Source organism: Puma concolor, chromosome E1 (genome assembly GCF_028749965.1).
Source record: "Puma concolor isolate L17-30 chromosome E1, mPumCon1.1.hap2, whole genome shotgun sequence".
Taxonomy (NCBI): domain Eukaryota; kingdom Metazoa; phylum Chordata; class Mammalia; order Carnivora; family Felidae; genus Puma; species Puma concolor.
In genome coordinates this window covers 44,654,406-44,682,207 of record NC_141680.1, presented here as the reverse complement: position 1 = coordinate 44,682,207, position 27,802 = coordinate 44,654,406, and the positions used below count along the sequence as shown (strand labels likewise).

General features: G+C 50.7%; 2 protein-coding genes across 6 annotated transcripts in view; one reads left to right on the top strand and one right to left on the bottom strand.

Moving 5' to 3' along the window:
• The window catches only part of NMT1 (N-myristoyltransferase 1), a 69,023-nt gene that overhangs the window by 31,504 nt on the left and 9,717 nt on the right, over positions 1 to 27,802 (bottom strand). The gene's annotated exons all lie outside the window — the stretch shown is intronic.
• On the top strand, positions 191 to 27,706 carry DCAKD (dephospho-CoA kinase domain containing). Of its 5 annotated transcripts, none has more exons than XM_086687549.1 (5): positions 191 to 343; positions 18,222 to 18,454; positions 19,342 to 19,545; positions 22,998 to 23,085; positions 26,443 to 27,706. In XM_086687549.1, the coding sequence occupies exons 2-5, from the start codon at positions 18,343 to 18,345 to the stop codon at positions 26,732 to 26,734; spliced, it is 696 nt and encodes a 231-aa protein (XP_086543675.1). In that variant the 5' UTR covers positions 191 to 343; positions 18,222 to 18,342; the 3' UTR covers positions 26,735 to 27,706. The 5 variants fall into 5 exon arrangements, with proteins under 5 accessions (XP_086543675.1, XP_086543677.1, XP_086543678.1 ...); XM_086687551.1 differs by having other exon boundaries at positions 201 to 299; XM_086687550.1 differs by lacking the exon at positions 191 to 343 and adding an exon at positions 367 to 597.

The window sequence follows — 27,802 nt, the reverse complement described above, 5'->3', positions numbered from 1 at the left end:
GAGAGACGTAACTGAGAACAGCTCATTCCCTAGAAACCGGAACAAGCTGGACTACAATACCCAGAAATCATGAAGGGAGGCTGTCCTGGGTGGGGGGCCAGCACTGTCCGGAAGTCCTGGGCGTTCAGCCGCGCTTTGAGGAAAGAAAGGCTCCAAGGTTGGCTGGGCCGACACTCTGCGACGGGGCGGCCGCGTGGTATGCTGGGAGTTGTAGTTCGATGCAGGCGTAGGGTTTCGGGATGAGGCGCCAAAATCCAAGGTTTGACCTCAGCCTGCCCTTGCTAGTGCCTGGACCACAGGTGAGCCGTTATTGGTTGCCGTTAAGGACCGTTATCATTCCCGGGTAAGTAGTAAGGACTGAGCCCTGTGGGTGCTACCCACCGGGAACCTGAATGCGTCAGGCCTTCTTGGAGAGCCTTTGCTTTAAGAAGCCAGGTTGGCTCCTGGCTGCCTTTCTTCACTCTTGACTCTGGGCGTCCCCTGGTCGTTGGTGGTTCAAGGCCCCTTGAGAAGTGGTGGATTGTGGTATGCGGAACACTGATCCTGAGTCAGGAAACCTGACTGCTCCGTCAAGCTTTGCCGCCTCTTGGCCTCCAGGTACTGGTCTCCACGAAGCTTACACTGTAGCCCTTTCATTCTCCACCTCTACTCTCTAATGAACCTTTACATGCCAGAGTCTGTATTTAAGGCTTTTCGTACATCCCATGTAATCCTGTCATCAAGCCTAGAATGTGCATTGTATTATTATCTCCCTTTGGCACAGAGGAAGAAATGTAGCCCAGGTTGGTTGGTAAATGGTAAACAATCCCATAGCAAATAAGTGGCAAAATCAGTATACAGATTTGGATCTGTCTGCCCTTAGGCCCTCTGAATTCTTTACCACTGCAAAAGTCCCATTGTCTGATACAGTTATTAGAAAGTAGTTGTAAAATTTGGGGACGCCTGGGTGGCTCAGTCGGTTGAGCGACTGTGAGTTCGAGCCTCGTGTCCGGCTCTGTGCTGAAAGCTCGAGCTCGGAGCCTGGAGCCTGCTTCCGATTCTGTGTCTCCCTCTCTCTGCCCCTCCCCCGCTCATGCTCTCTCTCTGTCTCAGAAATAAACATTAAAAAAAAGAAAGAAAGAAAGTAGTTGTAACATCTTAATCTATTTTTAGCATTGACTGAACTGAATGCTTCAATCCCTTGGGTCTCACCCCTGTGATTGAGTAATTGCACCTGAACCTTGAGGCCAACGCCCAAAGATACGGTTCCCATTTCTAGAGATCACCCGTGCAGGTTGGATTGTGGGTTGTAGGGGAAGGACATGTTCTTATCATCAGAGGGTTCCATGACCAAAAAAAAAAAAAAATGACCTTTGCCTTTGGGAAACTCTTCAACATGGAAAGAGGGATGAAGTGGGAAGAAACACTTCCCATCTGACTCAGGGAAACCAGACAAAAGAGAGATAAATATTGTCAGTTCTTCATTTTTCTCAGTGGCAAGAGCAGAAGTGAATATGATCCAAAACAACAGATAATCTCCTCATTTATATCTGACTTTAGAAGGGAAAGACACCCGCTCAGACCGAGAGTTGTCACCCACACTCATCTCTCCAGGACCAAGACTGCTGTCAATATGATGTCTTGTACGCAGCTGCAGGCCAGAGGAGGAGGTCAAAGATAATAATAACGAAGCCTTACATGTGTTAGATGGACTTAACGTCTAAGTGTTTCACCTATTTTAACTCATGTAATCTTGTAAAGTAGGTAGGGAAGGGGACTTTAAGAAAATTGGGCTTGCCAAAAAAATATATATATGTGTGTGTGTGCGTGTGTGTGTGTGTGTGTGTATGTATATCACATCACAGTGAGACCTAGTGGCAGAAACAGAACCCAAATCTAGTATTCTAATTCCCAATCCTGTATTTTTTCTCACAGATATGCAGAGGTTGAACGAAAGCTAATAAAACATGACCAAGGAAGAGTGATTATAGGGTCCACTGTGGACCCTGCCATTCTTATAGTTCAGAGCTTAAGAAAGACACTGCCTTATATTTTACTGCAAACTGAGCAGATTTTGTTCGGTGGAGAGCTTTCCTGGGAGGTAGACAGGCAGTGGGATTGTCCACGCTCAGAATGCAAATACCAGTCCAAAGTTCTGGAATCCAGCACCTCTGAGAATTTCAGAATTTGAGAGCACCTGAAATGCATTTATTTCCTCTCTCTCAGGATCTTTAGTTAGAGTCCTCACTTAGATTTTGTAGGGTCCATTATTTCTCCATAATAAAATTTAAATGTTACGTTTTTGAAAAGAAATTGAGGGGCGCCTGGGTGGCTCAGTTGGTCAAGCATCTGACTTCAGCTCAGGTCATGATCTCGTGGTTCGTGAGTTCCAGCCCCGCGTCGGGCTCCGTGCTGACAGCTTAGAGCCTAGAGCCTGCTTCGGATTCTGTGTCTCCGTTGCTCTCTGCCCCTACCCCGCTCGCCCGCACGCTCTCTCTCACTCTCTCTCAAAAATAAACATTAAAAAAAATTTTTAATAAAAAAAGGAAATTGAGTGCATGTGATACTTTTTAAAAATGACCACTTAAAACTGAATATTGCCACATGTGATTTTTTTAGTCACATTGGAACAGAATGATTACTAAGAGCAGTGCAGGGTGGAGTGTCCTAAATTGGGTCTGTGGGTCATTTCTTGGGATTCCAAGAGGTCTCCTATTTGTTCCTCTCCACTGCCCCGTAACAGAGAGCCTTCCACTTTCAGACAACTCTCATTGGTGGAAACTTGGCCAAGTTCTGCCTTACGAAATTATGTGGAAGCATGCAATCCTGTGTCCCTCTAGATAATTTTGTTACATATTCTCCAATTAATGCCTGGTTCCCTAAAATTCTTTTTTCCAAGGTAAACATTCCCGGCTCCCTGAGTGCCTCATCAGATTAAAATAGCAGGCTTCTCCCATCTAGCTGTGCTGGCTCTTCCTATCCTCCCCATTCGGGCAGAAGCATTATACAAAGGCAGCGGGGTGCAGCAGGGCCCAAAGGGTGGCCGAAGAATGTGCCTATGAAATGCCACAAATTCTGGAATTTACTCCTACTGTGAATACCCCCGTTATCCCTTCACAGTTATTACTGGAGACCATAGAATATAGTGATTAAGAGAACAGGCTTCAGACTCCCTGGGCTCTAAATCCTGGTGCTACTTCTGCCTAATGAGTGACTTTAGGTAAGTCACTTACAACCTCCCTGAGTCTCAGCGTCCTTACCTATAAAATGAGACAATGCTGAGAAAACACTAAAGCGTCTAAGACAGTCAATACCTAATAAATGATTTCCCTTCCCGGGAAGTCAGCATGTCCTGTGATAACCAATTTTCTCATGATGTCCGTCACAGATCGAGGCCCTTGCTGTGCTCCCAGCCTACCGGAGATCCGTTTCTTCTAATGGACCTAGGAGAGCCTGAGCCAGGTTGTGGTTCCTTTATTCAACACCGCAGAGCGCTCACCACCTGTGAGTTCCATGGCAGGAACTAGAGAGTCAGGGATAGAACAACACAGTCCCTCTCCTGGGTTCACTCTACAAGTTGGCAGCTATTACAGACTGACAGTTGTGGCTCAGTGTAAGACAGTGGGAACACCAGATGTAGCAGGAGCCTGGAGGGACCCTTAACCTGGGGAAAGGGGTTCTGGACCCAAAAGACCACTGAGCTGAGTTTTCAAAGGAGACACAGATAAACGGGAAGGGCAGGGGCAGAGGGAGTCCAGCTGCCTGAGACCGGGATGTTTCTGAGGCACTGCAGCAAGAATGCTATGAGCATTTTGGAGGTTGCGACTGGAGAGGCAGTCAGGAGGTGGAAACAGGAAGGGACATGGATGCCATACTGAGGGGGTTGGGCTTTATCCTGAAGACTTTAGGAAGCTGCTGAAAGATTTTTTTTAATGTTTATTCATTTTTGAGAGAAGGGGCAGGGGCAGAGAGAGAGGGGACAGAGGCTCCGAAGCAGCCTCTGTACTGACAGTAGTGAGCCCAATGCAGGGCTCAAACTCAGGAACCGTGAGATTGTGACCTGAGCTAAAGTCAGATGCTCAACTGACTGAGCCACCCAGGCGCCTCACTGCTAAAAGATTTTAAGCTGGGGAGAGAGAGGATCGAACTTTTATTGGAGAAAGATCATACTAGGCAGCAGCCTGGCTGTCCTAGGGAAGGGAGTGCTTCTCCTCTGAAGAACAGAGCTGGTGGGCTCAGTCACGAATAAGGGACAGGGAGATGGTCTTTGGTAGCTTCCCGGCTCCTCTGGAGCTCACTTTTAGGAAGGGTACCCTTCCTTCCTATGACAGCCCCTGACACATGGGCCTGGAACACAGTGGGTCCAGCCTTCCGTGGCTTAAATCTGTGGGACTTAAGAGTAGCAGTCATTCCTTGCCCAGAAGACACTTACAGTGAGATTGGGAAAAGCAGGTGCAATTTGAAAACAAAATAACAAGGCTTGACTGGGTATGATTAAATGAGTTAGATAAGTTAACTGAAGTTTGGGGTGGGGCAGGGGTGCAGGTCTCTGGAGTAGCATTGTTAGAAAAGGCTTCCTGGAGAAGGCAGACTTTGAGCTTGGCCTTGGAGGCAACTTGAGTGCTGGATCCTCCATTATAATTTCTGGGGGCTGTGTGGATCCACCCTTGAGCTGGAATCACAGCTGCAGTTTTACTTCTGTTTGTGTGGTTATACAGTTTGCAACCATTCCCCTGTGGTTCCTCCTGGAACAGGACACTGTTCCACGAAGGGAGAGAGTGCATTGGATTTTCCTCACCTCTATATCCCTTGGGCCAGCACGGAGTAGGCCCTCAATTAATATTTGTTGCATTACTTAATATATGAGTGGTGAGAAGGAAGGGATAAGAGCTTCAGGTGTGGAAACATTACAAGTAAAGGGCAGAGAACAGGAACACACAGTATGGTGACCTATTGTGTTCGGATGGTGCTTTATTGCTCACAGAATGTGCTAGCACACTATTTCCTTTGATCCCTATCATCAACGGTCTTGTTTGATGCTGTGCAATGAGCAGGGCAATTGTTATTCCAGTTTTACAATGAGAGAACAAGAAGTTCAAGGATTTGTCCAAAGTTTCACTGCTACTTAGTAGGAATTCAGACTTGCATCTGGTGTTTTAACATGAAGTCTGGTGCAATAACTAAATCACTTTCCTCCTGGGTTTTTCTCAATGGAGAACATACAGTAGGACATATGTCGACAGGGGGTCCCCAGGGGCCAGGTCACAGAAGGCCTTAAGTTTCAGGCTAAGAAGTTTGGACTTTATCTTGCAGCTGGTGACAACCTATGAGAGTTTTTTTTTTAAGCTGTTTAATAAAGAATAAATATTAATGGTATTTGTAAGGTATGGTATAAATTTAATTGCATATTAATATTTATTTAAAATAAACATACAGAAAGTAGTTTAATTTCAAGAACCAAGAGTCAAAGACCCAGGAGTCAAAGGAGTCATCTCTCTTGGACTCAGAGGGTTGTTCATCAAACAACTTGAAGTGGTACTATATTCCATGCATCATGCTTAATGCCAAGGACACAGAGGTGATGGAGATACAGGTCATTGTCAGGATGAAGTGAGACCGTGTAAGCAGCTAGAGCCACTTTATTATTGCCATCCTGAATAAAGGAGGATATGTGCTTGAGCTGAAAAAAAATCGTTGATGGCATCACCTCCCAACAGCCAAGGTAGAGCTTCAGTTTCAAGATTGTGCCCGAGTTGAAGCCCCTGCAGCATCCTTCAACTTTTCCTGTGGGATCATCTCTGCAGAGATGAAGCTACTATTGGCCCATTGAACCACAAGGATGCCTACTTAAAAGACAAGCCCCTGGCCTGTATGCCAATAGATCACAATACTGTAAGGCAGTATCTGGGAAAAGCAGGATCATCTATAAGGGGTTCCTAGCAACATGCTCCAGGAAGAACTTGATAATTTGAAAGAGTGAAGGCATAGTCCTATCCCTATCATTGCCATGGCAGCCATGATTAATGATGGGAGTCTGTGTAGTCCTTGGATGTGTCGGGAGTAGGGGAAAAGTTGAGAACCACAAAGCCAGGGTATCTGTAAATTGTTTGGTTCGGGAAGGGAACAGGGCCATTAGATCTGGCCCTATGGAATAGGAATTAGAATTGTTCTGCCTGACCCCATGGATTAGAACAAGGGGAGATATTGTATTACCTAAGGAAAAACTTTTAGTGTCAGGACTGGACTTCAAAGACATCATGAAGTTACCTTGAAAGACAGTTCCCTGACACTGGACATGGCTAAGTATAGACCCCAGAGATGATGTGGAGGAGATTTCAAACACTGGATTGGTGTTTGAACCAAATGGGCTCTTTGATCTTGAGATACAATCCTATTTATTAGGTGATGGTGACATTAGGAAGAAGGGTGTCAGAGACTGGAGTAGTCATAGAAAAATGTTGAATTACTTCATTCTTCAATGTGTCAGATTCCTACTGTGCTGGGCACGGTTCTAGGCGCTTGGGGATATTTATTGGTGGTGGAAATAGACAAGATTCCTACTTTAAAGGAAGCAGAGAGTAGAGGTACAGTTTAGAGAGAGGGAAAGGAAGCAGGGTAATTAAGGACCCACCGATATGTGAGGCACCATTAGATGTTTTTATGTATTTCCAATGCTTTCAACAAGTATAGCAGCGATCATTATACTTTAGTCGAGTGACTTGCTAGGCTTGTTTGTACAGAATGAGCTCTGCAACCAACTGACACTGTAAGAAAGCAAATGGATTAACCTATAAAAATCAGTTTCCTCTTGTGTGAAATGGGGATGGTGACAGTACCCACCTCAAGGATTGTGAAAATTCAACGCGCTAAGGCCTATAGAGGGCTCTTAAGGAGGCTGAAGTTTGGAGGTGCTCAGTTAACTGCCGCAGCCATTGCCAGAGGTTGCGCAGCTAGTGATTGCCAAGGCCTGACTTTGGAACTAGTACTTTCGGGGTTGTTTTCCTCGGCTTGGGAGGACTCTGGCTCCGACAGAACAGTAGTAACCCTAAGGTTCCCACCCGGCCCAGCACTCCCGGACTGTGCGACTTCCCCGCCTACCCCTCCCCAGACCCGCCCGCCCCCTTCCGCCGGCCGGACGTCCGGTCCACGTGCGCGCCCTCCCGAGGCCCCGCCTGCCCGCCGGGAGCCACCCAGTAAGCCCCTCTGAGATTGGGCGAGCGACGGCGGCCCAGGCCGGGTCAGAGGCCTCGGGTACGTAGCGCGCTGCGCGGGGTGGGGTGGAAACGGCCGTGCCCCGGGGAGTGGGTGGGCGGGACGGTGGCGCCCCGGGGCTGGTTTGTTCTTTCCGGCTCAGAGAGCTGAGTCCACCCCCGAGACTTGTCCCGGCGCCGGGCCTGGCTCTGGGCGCTCAGAAGCACCGCCCCAGGCTCCCCGGGCGTGCTGCGCGATGGGGCAGACAGTACGCGCCTCCCCCCCCCCCCCCCCAACCTTGGGGACAGTTTGTTGAGCACGTACTGTGTAGCAGCCCGTGGGTCAAGCACTTCTGCATCCATGACTCGTTGCCTTGGCAACAACCGGACTAAACAGGGTGCTGTTTACATCTGTGGCGATGAAGAAAGGTTTACAACTAAAATTGTGGCAGAGATTGTGGTTTCAAACGCAGGTTCAGCCCAAAGTCACTACACTTCAGAACTTGTGGTCCAGCCTCTGCCCCTTCCAGTTATGTGAACTCGAGTAGCGTTCCGACTGCCAGTTTGCTCATCTGGGAGCGGGCGGAATGAAAGTGCTTTGCTGGGTAGCTGCTGTTTTGCTGAGTGATCACCGTCACTTTCCTTTTCCGCGGGAGGCTGGACTGGGTATAAAGTTTTAGGGAAGATTCCCCTCACCCGCACACCAGGCCTGGGTGGCATGGTGGATTCCCACTCATTCACTTGTAAAGAGGGTGGCCTGGCTTCCTGTTTTTCTTTCTACGCCTAGTTCCCAGTGGAGACCTTTGTCATTGAGTTAGCTTATGAAGTTTTCTTCCTCTCTTAGTTATGGGAAAATTATCACCCGAATGAATCTTGACATTAAGTCCTAATTTTAAAGATGAGGAAAAATAGAAGCCTTGAATACGGGTTTTCAGCGTCTTCCTTCCTTCTTTCCTCCTTCCCTTTCCTTCCTTCCTCCCTCCCTCCCTCCCTCCCTCCCTCCCTCCCTCCCTCCCTTCCTTCCTTCCTTCCTTCCTTCCTTCCTTCCTTCCTTCCTTCCTTCCTTTGTTGAGGGGTGGTGATGGCTGATTTTACCTAAATAAATCAGATGGATTTGGCTGGGTGCAGACCTAGGTCTTGGGAAAGGCAAAATGCTAGAACTCTGGCTGATGAATACAAAGCAGACTGGCTGGTTGGGGTGGTTTTCTTTGAGCAGGGCCCTAAGTTCCCACCGGATTCTCTTATGTCTTGTGCAAGGTCTGAACCTGTCCTCCTGGGTAATATGTTTAAAGGGTTCAGATCCTTTCTTGGTGCCTTGCCTTAGGAGAAAAGATTAAGGTTGATAACTGAAGGCAGGCAAGCAGTGAACTTTTGTTTTGTTTTGGAAACTACCCACTGGCACATTTTCAGATAACTAAAAATTTTCTCTGAAAGTTTCAGTAGTTGCAAAGGATATGATTTCTGGTTAATTGTAAATATTGACACTTTAAAAATAAAACTGTTACACCAGGCATTTAAACCTGTGCAGTGGAATCTCAATACCATAGTGATTTGATTTCCCTTATCCTCTGGGGAAAAAAAAATATATACAAACCAGTTTTTATTTAACCTTTGAAATTTTACATTGTTATTTTTTTTCCTTGAACTTATATTTCCACCTAATTTCCTCCACAGAATTTTTTTCTCGTATGATAGATTTTGAAAGCCTTTGGTTTGTCGTCCTACATCTCTGCAACAAACAACAAAAAATATTTAAAACAGTTTGAGGGGCGCCTGGGTGGCGCAGTCGGTTAAGCGTCCGACTTCAGCTGGGTCACGATCTCGCGGTCCGTGAGTTTGAGCCCCGCGTCAGGCTCTGGGCTGATGGCTCAGAGCCTGGAGCCTGTTTCTGATTCTGTGTCTCCCTCTCTCTCTGCCCCTCCCCCGTTCATGCTCTGTCTCTCTCTGTCCCAAAAATAAAAAATAAACGTTGAAAAAAAAAAATTTAAAACAGTTTTGAAAATTGTCTTGTGGTCATAATATTAAACAATTTCTTTTGACTTGAGTTTTTATAGTTGTAAAATACACAGTCGATCAAAACTGGTTTTGATCAATTGTCAAAAACCTAAGTTTTATTTGAAATGCTTCTCTTAATAAGCTGAGTAGAACTTTGTAAAGTTCATGTGTGCATCCATGTATATTTGCTAGAATGAGCAGAGATTTTATTCATGGCCATAAGCACTGAAGAAGTCTGTTCATGTAAATAAATATGCAGGACTTGAAGGCATTTTGTTGTGGTAATATTACTTAATTCTTTGAACACCCTCTGAGTTATAGGCCAAAATATCACAGTGAGCTGTCATTGAAATCAGTTATTAATGACCTGCTGGCAGACAGTTCTTTTAGGTCCTCCTTTAACTCTATTGAAGGCAAAGATTTGGAAACCACCTGACTCAGCAGGAAGATTTACGTTGTGACTATGGGCAGGCACATATCCGCGTGAATACTGATGTTTCAAAGTGCTCCTGGATGGTGCCAGGGTAATTTTGCACTAGGGATAGTGCACCTTTGCAAGATTTGGCATGGGTGACTAGTTGTGCCTTTCTTTGAAACCTAGGAGATGGGGGAGGGTGAAAGCGGGACCTGGGAAGGGAGAGGATGAAGACATTCCAGAGCTGGTCTGCTTCCAGAGGAAGAGGCAGGGGGCATTCAGGTGGAAATTTATTCCTCCTAAACTGTGCCTTTGTGCCCCTTGGAAGAGCTTCATGCATGCCTCAGGGGTTGTCATTCCCCAGTGTGAAGATCGCCTAGAACTCTGATGGGCAAATTTCTAACTTCTTTTTAACTTCCAATTCTTCCCCTTTAGAACGGGAAAGAACCAGAGAACCTACGGGTTGTTGTGTTGATCCGACAAGATGAGGGATGTCCCTGGCACGTAGATGGTGCTCAAATGGTGGGCAGCTACTCTTATACTCTACTTCCTGCCTGCTGGAAACCTCGCCTTCCTATGTACTCTCTGCCTCAGTTTCCTCATCTGTGAGCCCAAGAAATTGTTAGCCCAGAAATGTAGGAGTGGGAAGTGATGTTGAAAAGATTTTGTGATTCCCATAGTAGGCTTTCTGAAACAGGTATGCTCTTACTTTAAAATAGTTAATGTTGAGTTCCTGCTCACCTATGAGCTGGACATTTTCCTGCTGTGCTTTATGTGTTCATTCAACAGATACTTTTTGAGGGTCTTCTACTTGTCAGGCCCTGTTTTCAGCACCTTGGATACAGTAGTGCCCAGATTCTGGGTAGAGGCAGATTACAATAAATGAACATGAAGATATGTAACATGTTGGGTGGTGCTAAGTTGATAGCTGCTGTGAAGAAAAGTGGAATGGTGAGGAGACTAGAGAGTGAAATGAGGGTGCTATTCAGGACAGTCTCTGATAGGGTGAGGAGGGAAGTAAGCCATGCAGCCCTCTGGAGGAAGAGCTTTCCATCTGGAGGGAACAATATGTCCAAGGGCCCAAGGTGGGAGTGTGCTCGACATAGTCAAGGAACAGCAAGGTGGCCAGTGTGTCTGGAGGGCTGAGATCAAGAGGGGAGTGGTAGGACATGTAGGGAGAGATGCCCATGGCCATCCGGAAGCCCATGTAGAACCCTATGAAGACTTGGCTGGTGCTCTAAGTGAGAGAGGAACCATTGGAGGGTTTTGAGCAGAGGGGTGAAATTATTGGACTTGGATTAAAAATTTTTTTTTGATGTTTATTTATTTTTGAGAGAGAGAGCGTGAGCAGGGGAGGGACAGAGAGAGAAGGAGACACAGAATCTGAAGCAGGCTCCAGGCTCTGAGCTGTCAGCACAGACCCGACGAGGGGCTGGAACTCACAAACTACAAGATCATGACTTGAGCCAAAGTCGGACGCTTAACCGACTGAGCCACCCAGCGTCCCCGGACTTGCATTGTTAAAGATTCACACTAGATACTGTATTGTGAATAGACAACAGTTGGGGAGCAAAGGTGGCAATAAGAGAATTTCTCTGAGACTACTGCAGTAATCCAGGAGCGCAATGCCAGTGGATGGACCCTATGGTGTCTAGCTGGGTTGTGCAGGTGCAGGGTGGGCACGGCCAGCAGGGGGCGCTAGTGAGCGGGATGAAGATTGTGACCGAGGAGCCAGGAGGACAGGAAAATTTTTGGCCTGAGCAACCAAAAGGGTGCAGGTGGAGTTGATTGCAATGACTGATGTGTCACACACGCTGGGGAAGATGAGGTGACTGTGACATATGTTACATCATTTAATCCTGATAAAACCCATGAGTAGTCATTATTAATCACGTTTTATACGCAAGGAAGTAAGCCCACAATGCTGAAGTTGCCCGAGGCCACACAGCTAGTTAAGGGACTGGGCTGAGACCCCAGCTGAGGCCCCCATGACTCTGAAGCCCGTGAGAGTTGGTCTTCCCTGTGATCCTTTTTCTGCATAAGCACCAGCATAGTAGTCCAGTGCAAACAGTCTCCCTGCCCACACATAAAAGCTCCCTGGACTGATGGTTTGTGCTTGGAGAGTGCTCGAGAAGAGTGACCTGTTCCCTCCCCTTCCCTTGGTGTTGGCAGAGGAGAAGGGAGAGGAGGACTTACCGCCAACACCTTCTCTTGTGGCTCCCTCCAGGTAATTGGCAGCTTGGAGGAGGTAGTGACTTAATAGGCCTAGCAGACGAGAACTTGGACTCAGGTTTAAACAGCAGCCTCTCACCAATAATGAAAGATTAGGAGTGGGGAAACCATAGATAAAAATAGCACTTACTAGTTAACTGGAAAACAATATATTTTTGCAACCTCTGGTTCCATGAGAAAATAATTGGGTCCCAAGGCGGGGAATGACTCGTTTTCATGAATGATTATATTGATCATTGAAGCAAAATGGATACATCCCTTTTGGAAAGCGATTCGAAGGAGAAGTGTCTGGCAGGTCAGGCATGCCCAGTGTTAAATCCTGGGAGGCTGCAGGAGGAGGAGGAAAGGAAGCTGGAAGCTAATGAGGGAGCCAGGTCCTGGCCCCAGCACAAGCAGGTTGGGGCTGTTGATTGGGACACACAAAGAAACAGAACTTGCTTCCAACTTAAGTCCTGAGCTCTCCCAAGGGAGGAAAAAAAAGAGTGTCCATTCAAGTATCAGTTTCTTATTCTGTTTAACCCATTGGGTGTTTTTATTTCCTTTTTTTTACCCCCCAGGAGGGATTTACTAGCCTCAAGCAGCATATTCTAATGGAAAAGGGAGCAGGCTGGGAGATTGATTCTAGCTTCCCCCTTGCCACTGACAGGAGAATGCAACCCCAAGTATTTTTTCCACGGAACCATCCAGCCATTCATTCTATAAAGACTTTTCATACACTTTCTCATAACAAATAGGGAGCATGGGTGAGTGCTGGCACTGTTGTAAGCACTTTACATGTATGACCTCTTCTACTCTTCACAGGTACTCAGGGTGGGTGCCATTAGCTCCATTTTACAGGTGAAGAAACTGAGTCAAAGAATGGTTGAGTAACTTGAGCAGTATTACTCACCTGGTACATGATGGATAGACAGCAGACACTATGCTAGATGCCAGGGACAGAGGGGTACAAACGACATGGTGGGTGGCCTCGTGGAGCTTATTTTATCTAACACGTTGAAAACGGTCATACAAACACGATGGGTACAGGGAAGGAAAAGAATGGCGCAGAGAGAGGTCGGCGGCCTGATCTGAGTCGGCGGGTGGACAAGGCTGCTCTGAGTGGAACTGTGGTGCCCTCTCGCTGCTTTCAGGTCCTCACTTTGACCTCCGTGGTCCTGACTGAAGACAGCGACCCCTATCGCTCTGGATATGCTCCCCGCTAACCTCACCACACACATTGTGAGCGGATTATTTACACTCGCTCCTCCCGCGGTAGCGTGGAGGCTTTGCTTGGAGGGGGCAGGCACTCTACTCTTGCTTTGAGTGGTGCCTGGGGCACTACTGGTGGTGGCAGGGGCAACAGTGTTGCACATGGAGGCTGTGAGGTGGGAAAGAGACTGTGCATTCGGGGGCAGAAGGCCGGCGTGCAACAAGTTCCTTGATGGGGGGCAGAGAGGCCAAAGGGGGGCGGGCTAGGAGGCGAGGGAAGAAGGCAGTGAAGGGGTTTTGCTTGTTTGTTTATTTATTTTGAGAGAGCTAGTGAGCGCGAGTTGGGGAGGGGCAGAGAGAGGGAGGGAGAGAACATCCCAAGCAGGCTCGGCACTGTCAGCACGGAGCCCAGTGTGGCGCTTCATCCCACAACCGTGAGATCATGACCTGAGCCAAAATCAAGAGTTGGACGCTTAACCAACTGAGCCACTCAGGCATCCCAAAGGCAGTGAAGGTTTTAAGTGACGTGATCAGAAGTCCACTTTAAGCCATGACCCTGGCTGTCTTGGGAGAAGCTAGGCAGGGGACTGGAGAGTCAAGTCAAGAGGCCACTGCAGAGGTCTGGGCACAGGGTGATGGGACTTATGTTCATAGGGTGGGGCCAGTGGAGTCAGAAGTAGGACCAGCAACCCAGGGCCATGGGGTTTTTTGTCTAGAGGCCCATGGAGAAGCCAGTAGCCTGCTCTCATTTTTCCCTAAGAAACACTGCCAGAGAAGATTCCAAGAGAGACTTTTTTTTTTTTAAAGATTTTATTTTTAACTATTCTTTATACCCAATGTAGGGCTCGAACCCACAACCCCGAGACCAAGAGTCACATGCTCCACTGACTGATCCAGCCAGGTGCCCCAAGACTATTCCTCCTTGAATGTTTTTTTCTTCGTCTTCTCTAGGCTGTTGGGGCCCAAGAGGTAAAAAATGAAAGGCAGGTTTGGGGAACCTCAATGAAAGGGACCCCTCCCCCATTTACGGAGCACAATAGAATTTGATCCTCATTTCACAGGCTGCAGACCCAGCCTCTGTGACTCAAGTCCCTACCCTTTCCTTTATACCCTGCCGTCTTTCCCCTGACAGGGAGAATGAGGGAGAAGAAAGGATTTGGTTGTGGCTCCCCTGGGGTTGGAGTCCTGCCTTGCTCATGAATTCAGGACTGGGATTACTTCCCAGAATCCAGCTTCCATGTCTCTTGTACTGGGCATTAGCTTTTCTCTGTTACCATGGGACTTGGGGTCGTCCTTCCTCTTCCAGCCAAGCCAGCTCTGGGAACAGCTTTTGGTATTGAGGAGGAGGATTCCCGGGCCACCAGCGGTCTTGTCAATCACTGGTCACCCAGGGCGAGCATCTATGGACTGTTCTGGGAAGTGCTGAACCACAGAAAGGAGGAAGAAAGCCCCAATGTGCCTCACAGCCTCCCCTGGGGCTGATGCCCTGTTAGCATCAGCCCCTTACTTACAGGCTTGGAGACAGGATAGGACAGGGGCAGACATTTGGGGGATGAGCTATTTGTTATTTATGGAGCACTTAACCACCCTGGGCCAGGCTTATTAGAAGGCTTATTGCAGTCACACAGCTTTATGGCAGAGTGCCGAGGGGCTGGGACCCAGGCTTCTCGACTTCCAGTCTATAACCTTCCATTTTAGCAGCGGTTCTGGTGCCCAGCTGGCTGGGATGCTAGGGTAGAGCCTGGGTTTCTGTCCCTTTTCTGAAGTTTCACAGGGGATTCAGATCAGGACCAGGTTTAGGAGTTGCTGTGAGGTTCTCACTGCCTGCGTGTAAATGGCAGTGGAATGAGGGGAAATAAGTGGATCCTGGAGAAGGACTTTTGAGCCAGAGCAGGAAGAGGGTCAGGAACACGGGTTAAAGAGGTGGTCACTTGTCGCTGGGTGCCTGGGGAGGAGCTACCAGACAGGTCTGGGTGAGACTCAGAGGTAGTCGAAACCTCAGCCTTCTTTTCCTCCTGGCTAAGCCTGGAGGGGTGCTCCCTGCCACACTCAGACGCACGCGCATGCACATGCACGCACCCAGGCCCAGGGGGCGTACCACACGAGGACTCTGGCTCACCTGCTGGTGCTGTGTTCTTCTTGGCTGGTTTCATTTGTTACTGTCTCCCCCTCCAGTTTTCCTGAGAGGCAAGACCTAAGTTTTCCTTCGGTCACCTGAGAGTCCCTGGCGCGGAGCTGCAAAGCGCAGAGGTGCTCAGTCAGCGCTTGGTAAAGGAATGAGTTATGGAGGGGCTTACTGGATGGGAACAGCTGGTATTTGTCTGGCCCCTTTCAGCCAGGGGCCCATGGCCTCCCAGGGCATGTGCTCCTTCATCCCCTTGGCCTTCCTGACAGAGGCCAAGCAGCTGTTGGTCTGTTTCCACAGATGGTCATCCGAGGCACAGAGAAAGGAAGAGATTCATTAGGTTGCCCCAGGAGTCTGGGACAGAGCTGAGCCTGGAATTTCCATCTGTGCTCTGGTTGCTGTCCATAAGACCTCACGCCTATCCTGCAGAGGGAGAGCACCAATACGATCATCTAGAAATCATCTTGCTTTGGTTCTGAACCGATCCGCTTAGAGCCAGATTCACTGTCCTTCTTTTGTCTAACTCTAAAGATAAATTAAACTTTCATTCCCTGAGTACGTTAAGGTAGGAATCTAGACTCAGAGGTGGGAGGCCTGAATTCCATTCAGGGCTCCATTAATAGCTGTGGCCCTGGGTAAGTCCCTTCCCCTCTCTGGTCCTTAATGAAGAGTTAGAGTCGATCCCAAGCCTGTGACACAGAACTGCCAAGGCAGCTCCATTGCTAGAGATTCTTTTTTTTTTTTTTTTAAAGTTTATTTATTTATTTTGAGAGAGAGAGAGAGAGAGAGCCTGCATGCACAAGTGGAGGAGGGGCAGAGAGGGAGGGAGAGAGAGAATCCTAAGCAGGCTCCTTGTTGTCAGCCTGGAGCCCGATGTGGGGCTCGAACGCAACGAACCGTGAGACCGTGACCGGGGCCAAAACCAAGAGTCAGACATCCAACTGCTGAGCCACCCGGGCGCCCCTCGATCGCTAGAGATTGTGATTCGGTGTGTCTCGGGAGGGGTCCTGGTCCCGTGAAAGGGCAGGAGTTGGGGTCCCATGCTCTTCGGGGCCCCTTCAGCCACGTCTGGCAAAGTTAGATGACCAGGTGACAGTAGCTTGCTTGCAGCAATGAGGGGCCAGAGGCCAGTGGGTTTTTGGCCTTTACGCTGTCCCTCAGCCACCACCTGTCCTCAGGTCCCACTCCCATGCTTTCAGACCGGCCTTCTGCAGAGGAGAAGCAAGCTCGCGGCTTTAGGGACAACAGCACAGAGCTGGGATTACAATGCTGTTGCTGGGTTTTCCATTTCACAGCTTCAGCTGAGTGAACAAAAAAAATTTTTTTTGACAACTGAACCCTGTCCTTAAGTCTTCTTTGTGTCAGCTGGAGGGAGACCACCTGGGGGCGACGCCAGTCCCAGATTGAGGAGCGCTGCTTCGTAAACCGTTTAATAATTGAGTTAGATCTTTCCATTTGGATGACGACTCTAGTGGGTATTTTCCTCTCTCCACCCCTGGCTGCCCTGGGAGGACGAGCCTGGGCAGATTTAAACTTCTGGGCTGGTCCCCCCACCACCCACATCCGAGCAGCTGCCTCCCCCTGTCACTTGGTGTGTCCTCAGGGGAGGCAAACTCATTTCGGTATAAGCTCAAGCAAAGTGTAATTAGGACAGTAAATCTGCCGTTTTATATATAAAAAAAAAAAAAAAAAAACAGCAAAACCCATGACAGATTTCAAGGTCCTAGAGAAGTGATTTGATGCTCAGGGAGGGGTGGGAGAGGCCTGGCCTTCACTTTAATTTCTTCTAACCTGGGAGCAGACTCCAAGACCTGGTAACCCCGTTTACTCCCCAAAATGCAACATGACTTGAAAAAAGTCTTTTGTGAGCGGTGCCAGGGTGGAACAGCCGGTTAAGTATTCGACTTTGACTCAGGTCATGATCTCGCGGTTTGGTTGAGCCCTTGCATTTGGGCTGTCTGTTGTCAGCACAGGGCCCGCCTCGGATCTTCTGTCTCCCTCTCTCTGTCCCTCCGCAGCTCGTGCTCCCTCGCTCTCTGTCTCTCTCTCAATCTCAAAAATAAATAAACATTTACAAGAAAAAGTCTCTTGTGAGATAGTCTGAGGTTGCAAGAATGGGGACGTAACTTCATGAACGTCTCTTTTAGTCTCTGTGCCTCGCGGTGTGACTTCAGCGCCTGCCTCCCGTCCTCACTTCCTTTACCGGACACTTACTGCGTGAAGGGCTTTATAGGCATTTTCTCAGTCTGCAAAGAGCCTTATGAGATAGGTTCCATCACCCCCATGTTATGGACAAGAAAACTGAGGTTCCGAGAGACAGGTGACCTGTCCAGGGTTGCACAGCATTGTAAGTGGAGGAACTGGATCTGAAAAGGCCCATGCGCCTCACCTCCTCTATGCTGCTGCTGCTCAGTCTGAGAGAGCCGCAAATTCCAACACCAAGTTCTCTCCCGCAGCCTGTCATCCTTCCCTCACATTCCTCCTGGGCAAGATCCATACTCCTCTAAACCTCAGGCCTAATCACCACCAGCCACTGCTTCCGCTGAGCTCTCCCGTCTGGGCCACTTGTTGGTTGAAGAGGGAGGATTCTTCTGTCTAAACTAGCCACCTAGACGGTCTTAGTGTTGGTGCTGGGGGTTGGGGGGTGGGGTGGGGGGTGGGAGGACATTCTTCCCTGTGAGCCTTAGTGTCCCAGACTATAAAGTGGCCAGAGACAGGGGAGCTCTGTGGGCATCTGGAAAGTGCCTTGGGTTCACCACGGAGGGACAGGTGTGCCCTTCTTATGGGAAGTTCGCCTATAGCGGGTACCGCCGCCTCCAGAAAGCACTGTGCGTCGCAGCACCTGACCTTGTTCTGCCTACTCGGCATTTTGATTGCTAAATTTATACCGTGTTGGTTTGCCTTGTTTATGAGTGTTTTCTAAAGACTACTGGAGGCCTGTCCTGAGAGAATTTTCCATCTTCGGATGGATCCAGAGTTCCCCAAGCTCAGAACTCCACACTCTGCGTGGGCAGGCTGCGTCTCCCTTCCCTTCCTGTGCCTCCCTCTCCCCAGGTCATTCGGGCATGACACTTATCAGGCCTGGTGTCGTCCACAGGCAGGGCAGGTCGTTCTGGTGTTCCTGGGGTGGGCCATCCCAGCCAGCCAAGCGTGCCCTACTCCGGTAATTCCCCGCCTCCCGGCTCTGCATTCTCGCTGGCCTCCTCTTTCCTGGGAAGATGTTCCTGGTGGGCCTGACAGGGGGCATCGCCTCAGGCAAGAGCTCGGTGATCCAGGTGTTCCAGCAGCTGGGTTGTGCGGTGGTTGATGTTGACGTCATCGCCCGGCATGGTGAGTTGGAAGGTGGTGGGTGGGATGTGCACAGCAACTCCCCTGCGCCCCTTTCTGCCATCTTGTCTCATCTTTGTTTCACCTTTTTAGTTATTTATTTTAAAAAAAGGTTTTTTTTGTTTTTTTTTTTTGTTTTTTTTTTTTAACGTTTATTTTATTTTTGGGACAGAGAGAGACAGAGCATGAACGGGGGAGGGGCAGAGAGAGAGAGGGAGACACAGAATCGGAAACAGGCTCCAGGCTCCGAGCCATCAGCCCAGAGCCGGACGCGGGGCTCGAACTCACGGACCGCGAGATTGTGACCTGGCTGAAGTCGGACGCTTAACCGACTGTGCCACCCAGGCACCCCTAAAAAAAGGTTTTTTTAATGTTTGTTTATTTTTGAGAGAGACAGAGCATGAGTGGGGGAGGGGCAGAGAGAGACAGGGGCACAGAATCTGAAGCAGGCTCCAGGCCTGCTGTCAGTACAGAGCCTGACACAGGGCTCGAACTCACCAACTGTGAGATCATGACCTGAGCTGAAGTTGGACGTTGAGCCGACTGAGCCACCCAGGCACCGCTATCTCACCTTTTTATAAGCCCTTTCAAGGCCTCGGAGGAGGGGGCAGCCTTCTCCTTCAGGCCTGGTCTGATTTCCTGCTCCCTGCCCCTCACTTCCCCTCTCCCCACTCCATTTCCTCTCCCCTTTCCTTCACCTCACCTTGTGACCAACGTGAGGGGTTCTGCGCACTCTGCTCTCTTCCTTAACTGCTTTCTCTCCTCTCGTTTTCTGTCCAACTGAAAGAGGCACCCCTGGGTTCCCCCATCATTTTGCCCCTAGTCATTCGGGGGCCTCTGGCTAGCCTGGAGGCTCTGGAGAGTGACCCAACCCCCTCCTCATGCCACAGTTGTCCAGCCAGGATACCCCGCCCACCGGCGCATCGTGGAGGCCTTTGGCACCGAGGTCTTGCTGGAGAATGGTAACATCGATCGCAAGGTCCTAGGCGACCTGATCTTCAACCAGCCCGACCGGCGGCATCTACTCAACACCATCACTCACCCTGAGATCCGCAAGGAAATGATGAAGGAGACCTTCAAGTACTTCCTCCGAGGTAAGAGCCAGGGCCTGGGACAGGTGCGGCAGAGCCCTCTCCTTCCAGGGCCAGAGCCCTCCTCTGCTGCAGAAAGTCTGGCCAGGGACAGAGGCGCTGGCTGTCCTGGCTGCCAAGTTCACACTGTTCCTTTGCACCCCCCACGCAGAGCCCTGTGCCAACCCCCGAGGAAAGGTGCACATGTCCCTCAGCATTTAAAGAGGTTGACAATTGAATGAGAAGAGACACTTGAGGCTTTTGAGCCGCGATCCCCAGGAAGTAAGTTGATTTTTCTGGCAGGGATGGGAGTAATACCAGCTGACGAATAATGGAGTCTGGAGACTGGAGTTTAAGTCCTGGTCTCACAGCGTCTAACTGTGTGACTTTGTTGAGTGAGCCAGCCCATCCTCTCCACAGTGAGGCTAATAATGCCAACCTCGAGAAACTGTTAGGGGAACCGAGTCCACATGAGTGACTGTCGATCACCACACAGTATAACCCACGGTCAAAGTCAGATTTGGTGCTGGTCGAGCTGCCTGGGAAAGCTTACAGACTGGACACTGGGGAGGGTCCCAGATGGCCAGGGCAGGTGCTGGGTGGGGGGTTCTAAGCAGAGGATAATCCTTTGGGGCTAGGGCTCAGTGGAGAGAGTTAGCCTGACATGTGCCAGGACTGAAAGAAAGGAGAGTGAAAAGCCAGAGTCTGTGCTCAGTTGGCAAGAAACTTCTAGTAGAGGTTGTCAGCCTTTCCCAAGCTATAGCCACGGTGCCAGCCCTGTTCTATAGGACAGTGTTGGGCAGGGGTGACCTGATATCATGCAGGATGGGGTCAGTCACCAGCAGTGGAGGAGCAGAGAGCAGTGGCATGAGATCAGGCGGGAAAGTTGGCCGAGAGGCCCTGTAGATCTGCCCACCAGCCTTTGGCAGATGTGTCTGCCTGCCCGGGCATCAGAGTGGAAGGCCTGGCTGTTTGTCTCCCCATCATCAATCATGATGCAGAGATTTCCCTTCTTGGAGGGCATGGGGCAGCCTTCTAGGTTTTCTCCTGGCTTTTGCACTATGATCTTGGCCAAACGCCTTATTTTATTCTCTCACGCATCAAGTTCTTATGTAGGGTTGGGAGAGGTTCCACATTCCTCTGGCCCGTACCTCCCTTCAGAAGGAAAGAGATGACAGGCATCCATGACGTTGACCTCCCCCGCCCCCATCCCTCTTCCCCTGCTCTGGCCAGGGCAGGGATGGGCTCCAGACATTCTCCCTGCTGGACCGGCTTGCTCTGCATCTCAGCCCCTTGCCGCAGGCCCCCCTCCCTCTCTCTTCCCTCAAGGAGCGTCTCTGGACTCTTTCTGCCTTTGTCCTGCCTCTTGTGTCTGCGCCAGGACCCCTCCTGTCCCCCACCCAGGAGCGAAGCCTTCTGCCTTTCAGTCCTGCCCTTTCGCATTCGCTCCCTGGCCAGTTACAAGTACATCTGCAGGGCTTTGAGGCCACAGCGGCTCTCCCCTTCTGAAATTAAGCATCGGATAATGTCACCCGCTCCAAAGTTCCCCTGCTGTGTCATCCACCCAGCCTCCCCTCTCCCCAACCACCACCACTTAAATAAAAGCTAGAAAGCTCTTTTCAGCTCGATAAGGTGAAAAATGGGGACGACAGCTGTGGCTTCCACAGTCCCAGTTTTTCCCTGATGAGTATAACAAATACAACTGTCAAAGTTGGTATAATCAAACGTCAGATAAGATCACCAGCTGTTGGGGAGGTCTCTGTGTAGGCAGACGGATGTCTTAATAGAGTCAGGATAGTTTGCAGAGCTTATCAAGCAGGAGGGATGTGACAGCTGAATAGCCCTTTGCCGGTGAACCAAAGAGCTGGCCACGAGCTGAGCTCCCGAGAGGGGCCCGAGGAGAAAGGACAGTGGGGGGGAGAGGGGAGGTGAGGCGGAGCAGGAAAGGGAGATAAGAGGCCCAGAGAAGGTCTGGTCTTGGCTCCTGTTCTGAGCTGGGAGGGGAACGGGGGCATTGAACGGCCCCCCTTCTTCCAGGGAATGGTGGTAATAATAACCATCATTTACGGAGCACTTGGGGAACGTCTGGGTGAGGAGGCGCCAAGTGGCTTACATGCCTTCGCTCACTTGGTCCTTACCACCTTCCTGTGAGGGACGTGGCCTTCACTCACAGATGAGATTTGTGAAGGGGCCCAAAGTCACATGGGAAAGCGGGGGGCTGCAAACCCAGGCGTGTCATCAGAGCCCACTCTCCTAACCCCCTCGTTCAGCTGAAGGTTTTTCTTGGGCTTCCTGAGCAGCAGATCGTGGGGAGCAGGAAAGCCAGCAGCTTGGGTCCTCACCCCTGTTCCCTGCGTCACCCGGAGTGCCGGTTTTCCCACGACCCCCCCGAAACCGGTGTGATGTGTGTCTGGCTCTGGTTGGAAGTGTTTGTGACGGGAGGCCATCCCGGCCAGGCGGGCGTCTGTGGGCAGAGGCAGCGCCCATCCCTTTCTCTCACTGCTCCCAGTCCCCCGCCAGCGTTTTGCACATACACAGGGGACGCTGGCCCGAAGGGAACTGGGAGTGTGCAGCTCATGGTGTTTTTGTGTGGGCAGTCTGGGCACCCGCCCTCTCACTATGGGTCTTGACTGGCCTTGGCTCGTACTGGGAGGGCCAGCCAGGGCCTTTTCCCTCACTGGAGCAAGTTATATTTTATTAGTCATAACCGCCCACCACCTCCAGACCAGCCTCTGCCATCCCTGGCTGGAGGCCACCTCTTGTGCCAAGAAGCAGCCTCTTTCCTTTTGGGGCTACTACTGCTGCCCGCAGATGAGCCTTTTATGAAGAGTTGGTGGAGAGAGCCATGCAGGACTCTTCTTTAACAGAGAGCCGCACTTTTGTTTGTTTGTTTTTTGGGGGTTTTTTTGGTTTTTTTTTTTTTAGCAAAGATGGGTGACATAGGGCAGAAAGGGCCAGGTTCCTCCTGGAAACTCCCCAGTCTCCTCCCACTCTGGCTGTGTCATTTCCTTGCTCACAAATAACAACTCTTTAGGTTCAAGGTCAAGGCGAACTCAACCCTCTGTGCCTCCCCTGACCACCTCACCAGCTTCGTCGCCCATCGTGCAAGGCCTCTACGGCCAGAGAAGCAGAACCTCGCTGCTCCGCACGCTTTGCTGGTTCCCCCCATTCCTGGAACCCTCACCTCAGGAAACTCATGTTCAAGGATCAGAAGTCCCACCTGGTTTTCAGGACCAGTATAAACGCCATCCCTCCTGCAAGGTCTTCTCTGCTCATCTGGTCAGGAGTGACCCTGTAGCATTCTGTTATGGATGGCATCAGAACCGGCCAGCATTCAGGTTATGCCTATCCTTGCAAGGTCTCCCCTTTGCTAGAGAGCTCTCAATGGTAGGGGCCAATGGCTTCACCTCTACTCCCTAGCCTAACACAGTGTTTGTTTGCAAAATTAAACTGTGGGTTTCCTGGCTTCTCCCCAGGATATCGCTATGTGATTCTGGATATCCCCCTGCTGTTTGAGACCAAGAAGCTTCTCAAGTACATGAAGCACACAGTGGTTGTGTACTGGTGAGTGTGTGTCAGGGCCAGGCCTGACCAAGGCTGGAAAGGTGGGCCCCCGGAGTGAAGCGTGTACCTGAGAAATGGCCCACATCGCTTTGCCCTTACTCCACTGGGCGACCGGGAGGCACTGGGGTTTGGGCAATTGTGTCCAGAGACTGTAGGTACCACTTCTGTGCCTGACCCAGATATGCCCCAGGTAGGTGTGGGAAGTGAAGGCCCCCAGGTTTCCCTAGTTGCTTGGGAAGGGCTCCCCCTGCTGGCCATTGGGGGCACTTGGGCCCCGATGCCCTGAGCTACCATGTTGTTAGTCACTGGATCCCTTTTCCCTCCTCTAGCATTTCTCAATTTTCAGACAGCTCCCACATTTATTACTTCACTCAATTTACCCTTCAGCATGAGGTCTCCAGAGCAGGAGTTGATGCTTCTGAGTTATAGAAGAGAAAACCTGAGGGGGAAGCTACTTGAGGGGGTGTCCAGGGTCACCCATTGGCAGCGCCTGTGAATGGACGGTTGCCGGGAGGGATCTGTCAGAGTCCAACTAAGGAAGGAGCTTTGTTCTCAGAATCCCTCAGGACACGAAGCAAACCAGAATCTAGGTTTGGCAAACAGAGCCAGATCAGACTGTCAGAGAAAATGAGTCACAGTCCCAGTGGGGTGAGAGTAGATGAGGCTGCAGGGTGTCTCTGCCTCCCAGAAGCTTCCTGGATGCCACCCACAAGTACAACAGACACAGAGGTGGGCACTTGGCTCTGTGGGTATTTTGGGCACAGGGTGGCTCTCCAGAGACTGGTGCGTGGGAGGATCCTAGCACACGGGAGGTGGGGCCCGGAGTGCTCATGCCCTAAGCATAACCCTGCCCTCCCCCGCAGCTGCCCACCGAGGCTGCCACTTAAAGCCCAGTCTGACTCTGCTGAGCCCAGTGTAGGGACTCAGACATCCTCATAGCTCCCCCGCTGGCCCACATCTCCCCTGTAAACCTGTAGCTTCTCTGGGTTCTTTAGGCCCTGTTTGTGAAAGACTGTCAACTGAGGCCAAGTACGCTCTATGAAGACTTTGCCTTGGGGTCTTAATACAATTGGAACTTTGCACCAAGGGATCAGAAAAGGGTGGGGGAATCTTCCAGTAGAGGTGAGAACACTGGTCGTATCTGCAGTCACCAGAAGACCCACGCCTGCCCTGTCACCTCTCTCTCGCCGCACTTTCCTTCCGGCTTTGTCTGTTCACTAAGAGCAGAGAGAGCTGTGGTAGCCTGTTTTTTGTTGTTGTTGTTTTTTTAAGTTTATTTATGTTGAAAGAGAGAGGAAGTGGGGTAGAGGCAGAGGGAGAGACAGGAGAGAATCCCAAACGAGCTCTGCACTGCCAGCACAGAGCCCCATGTGGGGCTCAAACTCATGAACTGTGAGATCATGACCTGAGCTGAAATCAAGAGTCAGATGCTTAACTGACAGAGCCAACCGGGCGCCCCCAGATTCAGCCTGTTCTACAGATCCTTCAGGCCTGCTCATCAGCCAGAGGAACCTTTGCTGGAATCCCGGGTGCTGTTTGAGAGAGGCTGGAGACATGTGAATGAGTGATTATTCGCTTTTCATAGAAGAGATTTACACTTTACAAAACTAAAGATCCCCTCATGGATTCATTTAACTATCCGACTATCCCTTGTGCCTTTGAAATAATATGGGGCATTTACCAAAGTGTGATTATACTGAAACATGATTATTCACATTTTTGAGGAATTTGCCAACTGAGGAGTAAGTGTTTGGGTAAAAATCTTATTACCATAAATAGCATCATTCCTTAAGCTAACCATATGGGGCTGTGTCTGAGCCCCAGGAAAGGCTGTCTGGGAGCCCTGCCTTCCCATTCCAGGAAGCCCTCTGCTCTAGGCCCACACCTTCTAAGGATGTGCCCTCACAGGTGGCCCCAAGCCCCCTTCATGCTTTCACCCAGATTTCCGCAGCCCCAGATTTGCAGTGTCCCTAAGATCCAGTCCTTGTTCTTAGCCACACAGGGGTCGGCCCCACGACCCTGAGAGGATGCTGTCCCCATAACAAAGGAAATGATGAGAAGTCCTATTTATTTTTAAGGCCAGTATAGATGCCATCTTTCTACAAGGTCTTCTCTCATTGGCCAGCCAGAAATGACTTTCTGGAGCCTTCTGTTCTGAGTGGCATTGGAATTAACTGGTGTTCAGGTTGTGTCTGTCCACGGAAGACACATCCCAGGAGGGCCTCTGGTCTAGGCCACACCTAAGTGGAGACCAAACCGTAGTGATCAAATCCTCTCATCTTACAACTGGGAGAACTCAGGCCTAGTGGCAAAGCGGAGAGACCCCAGATGGCAGAGAACAGCTGCAGCAGCCCACCCCCTCTTGTTCTCACCGAGGGGCTCGGGCAGCCATAGAGCTAGAGAGGGGTTCGAGATGACCCCACGGGATAGCCTGGTGGTTCCTGTGTAGCCAAAGGCAAGATGGGAGTTTCCCGAGGAAGGACCTAGGTGGTAATATCAGAGGGGGCGAAAGACGTACTCTTTGAATTTCCTTTGGTTGGTTTGTTTGAGATTTTATTTGATTTTAAGTAATCTATATACCCATTGCGGGGCACGAACTTACAACCTCAAGATCAAGAGTTGCATGCTGTACTGACTGAGCCAGCCGGGCGGCCCTTTTTTTCTTTCTTTCTTTCTTTTTTTTTTTTTTCATTTTATTTTCTTTGAATTTTTTTTTGGAGCTAGGCGACTGGCTGGTGGTTGGCTTAATCTGCGGTGCCTAGCGCTGTCCCAAGGACCAGATCCAGCTCTCAAGTCCTTGCTCTAAGGGGAAGCACCTTGGGGCTTGCCTGTCCCACTCTGTCACTGGCATTGAGCACAGCAGCCACCACCTCGGCTCTAAATGTGAAGGGGTGGGGGTGGTGAAGCAAGGAGAGGGGTCTTTGCGGTGGCTCGGGAAGCTATTTGGGATGCGGCAGGCCCAAGCCCCAGGGGAACTATAGGAAGCGGTCGGCTGGCGGGCACAGGCCTTTCAGTAAAGGTCACCCATCCAGGGATCCAGGATGTAGCTGATGCCAGATGACCAGATCTTCCCGTCTTACAACTGGGAAATCTCAGGCCTAGTGGCAAGGCAGCAGGACCCCAGATGGCAGAGAACAGCTGCTGCAGCCCTTCCCCCTGCTGTTTACGCCAAGGGGCTCAGGTAGCCCGCCATGCTGCCGGGGTCCTCAGAGAGTGAGGTGAGGCGGGGGTAGCCCCCCTCCCTGACTGTGGGCCCAAAAGAGGGTTGAGGGAAGGGGCTGCCCGCCCCTGTCACTTGCCAGCGGGAGGGAGGCTGGGGCCTACAATGCCTGAGCAGCCCTCCTGCCTTGTCCTTAGTGACCGGGACACACAGCTGGCGAGGCTGATGCGGCGGAACCACCTGAACCGCGAGGACGCGGAGGCCCGGATCAAGGCCCAGCTGCCCCTGAAAGACAAGGCCCGCATGGCCCACCACGTCCTAGACAACTCGGGGGAGTGGAGCGTCACCAAACGCCAGGTGATCCTCCTGCATGCTGAGCTGGAGCGCTCCCTGGAGTACCTGCCACTGAGGCTGGGGGTCCTGACAGGTCTAGCCGGCATTGCGGGCCTCCTCTACCTGCTCGCCCGCTACCTCCTGCCCTCCCCCTAGCTGGGCACTCCCAGCGCAGGAGGCCCCAGGCCTTGATCTCCTCAGAGGCTGAAGCAGGTAACAACTGCATCCTGTTTCCTCCCTAGCCCCTCAGCACACACGCCCTGTGAATCTGGGCTGAGCCCTGCACTGGGCCGACCCTTCTTTGGAGTGCATCCTGTCTGAGGCAGAGAAACAGCCCTCTGTCAGTAGATACTCCTCCTCACCTTCCCTCGGGCCCCTCCCTCTGGAACCACCTATGGAATGGTATCTGTGATGGGGCGTGAAAGCGATGGTGGGAAACTGTGTCAATTTCTTGGGGGTGCGGGTGAGAAGCACTCTCTCTGTGGCCATCGGCAGTGTTTAAGCTGGGAGGTTCCCTGGGGCCTGAACCCTCTCCAAGCACATGCCCCATCATGACCGAAACCTGCCATGTGGAGCAGGGAAATAATTTTGGACCAACGGCTGCCACCTTCGGACAGGATTCTCTAGGTTGAAGCCCTGGGCCAGGATGCAGTGAGAACTCCCTCGTAGGTAATGCTGTAGCTGGGCCCCTCGGGGGATGACCCACTGCCCCACCTTGGCGTTTCTCCCGCATTCCCCACACCTGCTCACCACCTGCCACCAGTCTGCCTCCCACTCCATGTCCTCTTTGCCCTGAACTCTTGGTAGCCCACACGCAGCAGGCTGTTTCTTGCCCCTGTGCCTTCTCTGTGCTGTTCCCTTACCTAGAATACCTTTTGTTTCTCTGCAGTGGGTTAACTCCCAGCTCAAGCACCATCTGAAGCCCCAGGCTGGGTCAGGTGCTCTGGGATAGCCTCCTTCTCTCCCCTCCGCCGTGTTTTACTTTAATCCACAGAACTGTAATCTTCCAAAAGCTGGGTGGTCTCTCCTACTAGACTGTAAGCCCCTAGAGGGTAGGGACTGTTCATCTCTGTGTTTCTGGCGCAGAACCTGACTTGCCGTGGGTGCTTAATAAAGTGTTGATCTGAAGTGCCCTGCGCTACTGTTTTTCCTCTAGCACCGTGGACTGACAGGTTCCCGATGTGGCTGTGACCAAGGGGTTACGCTTGGTCTCCTCCCACACTG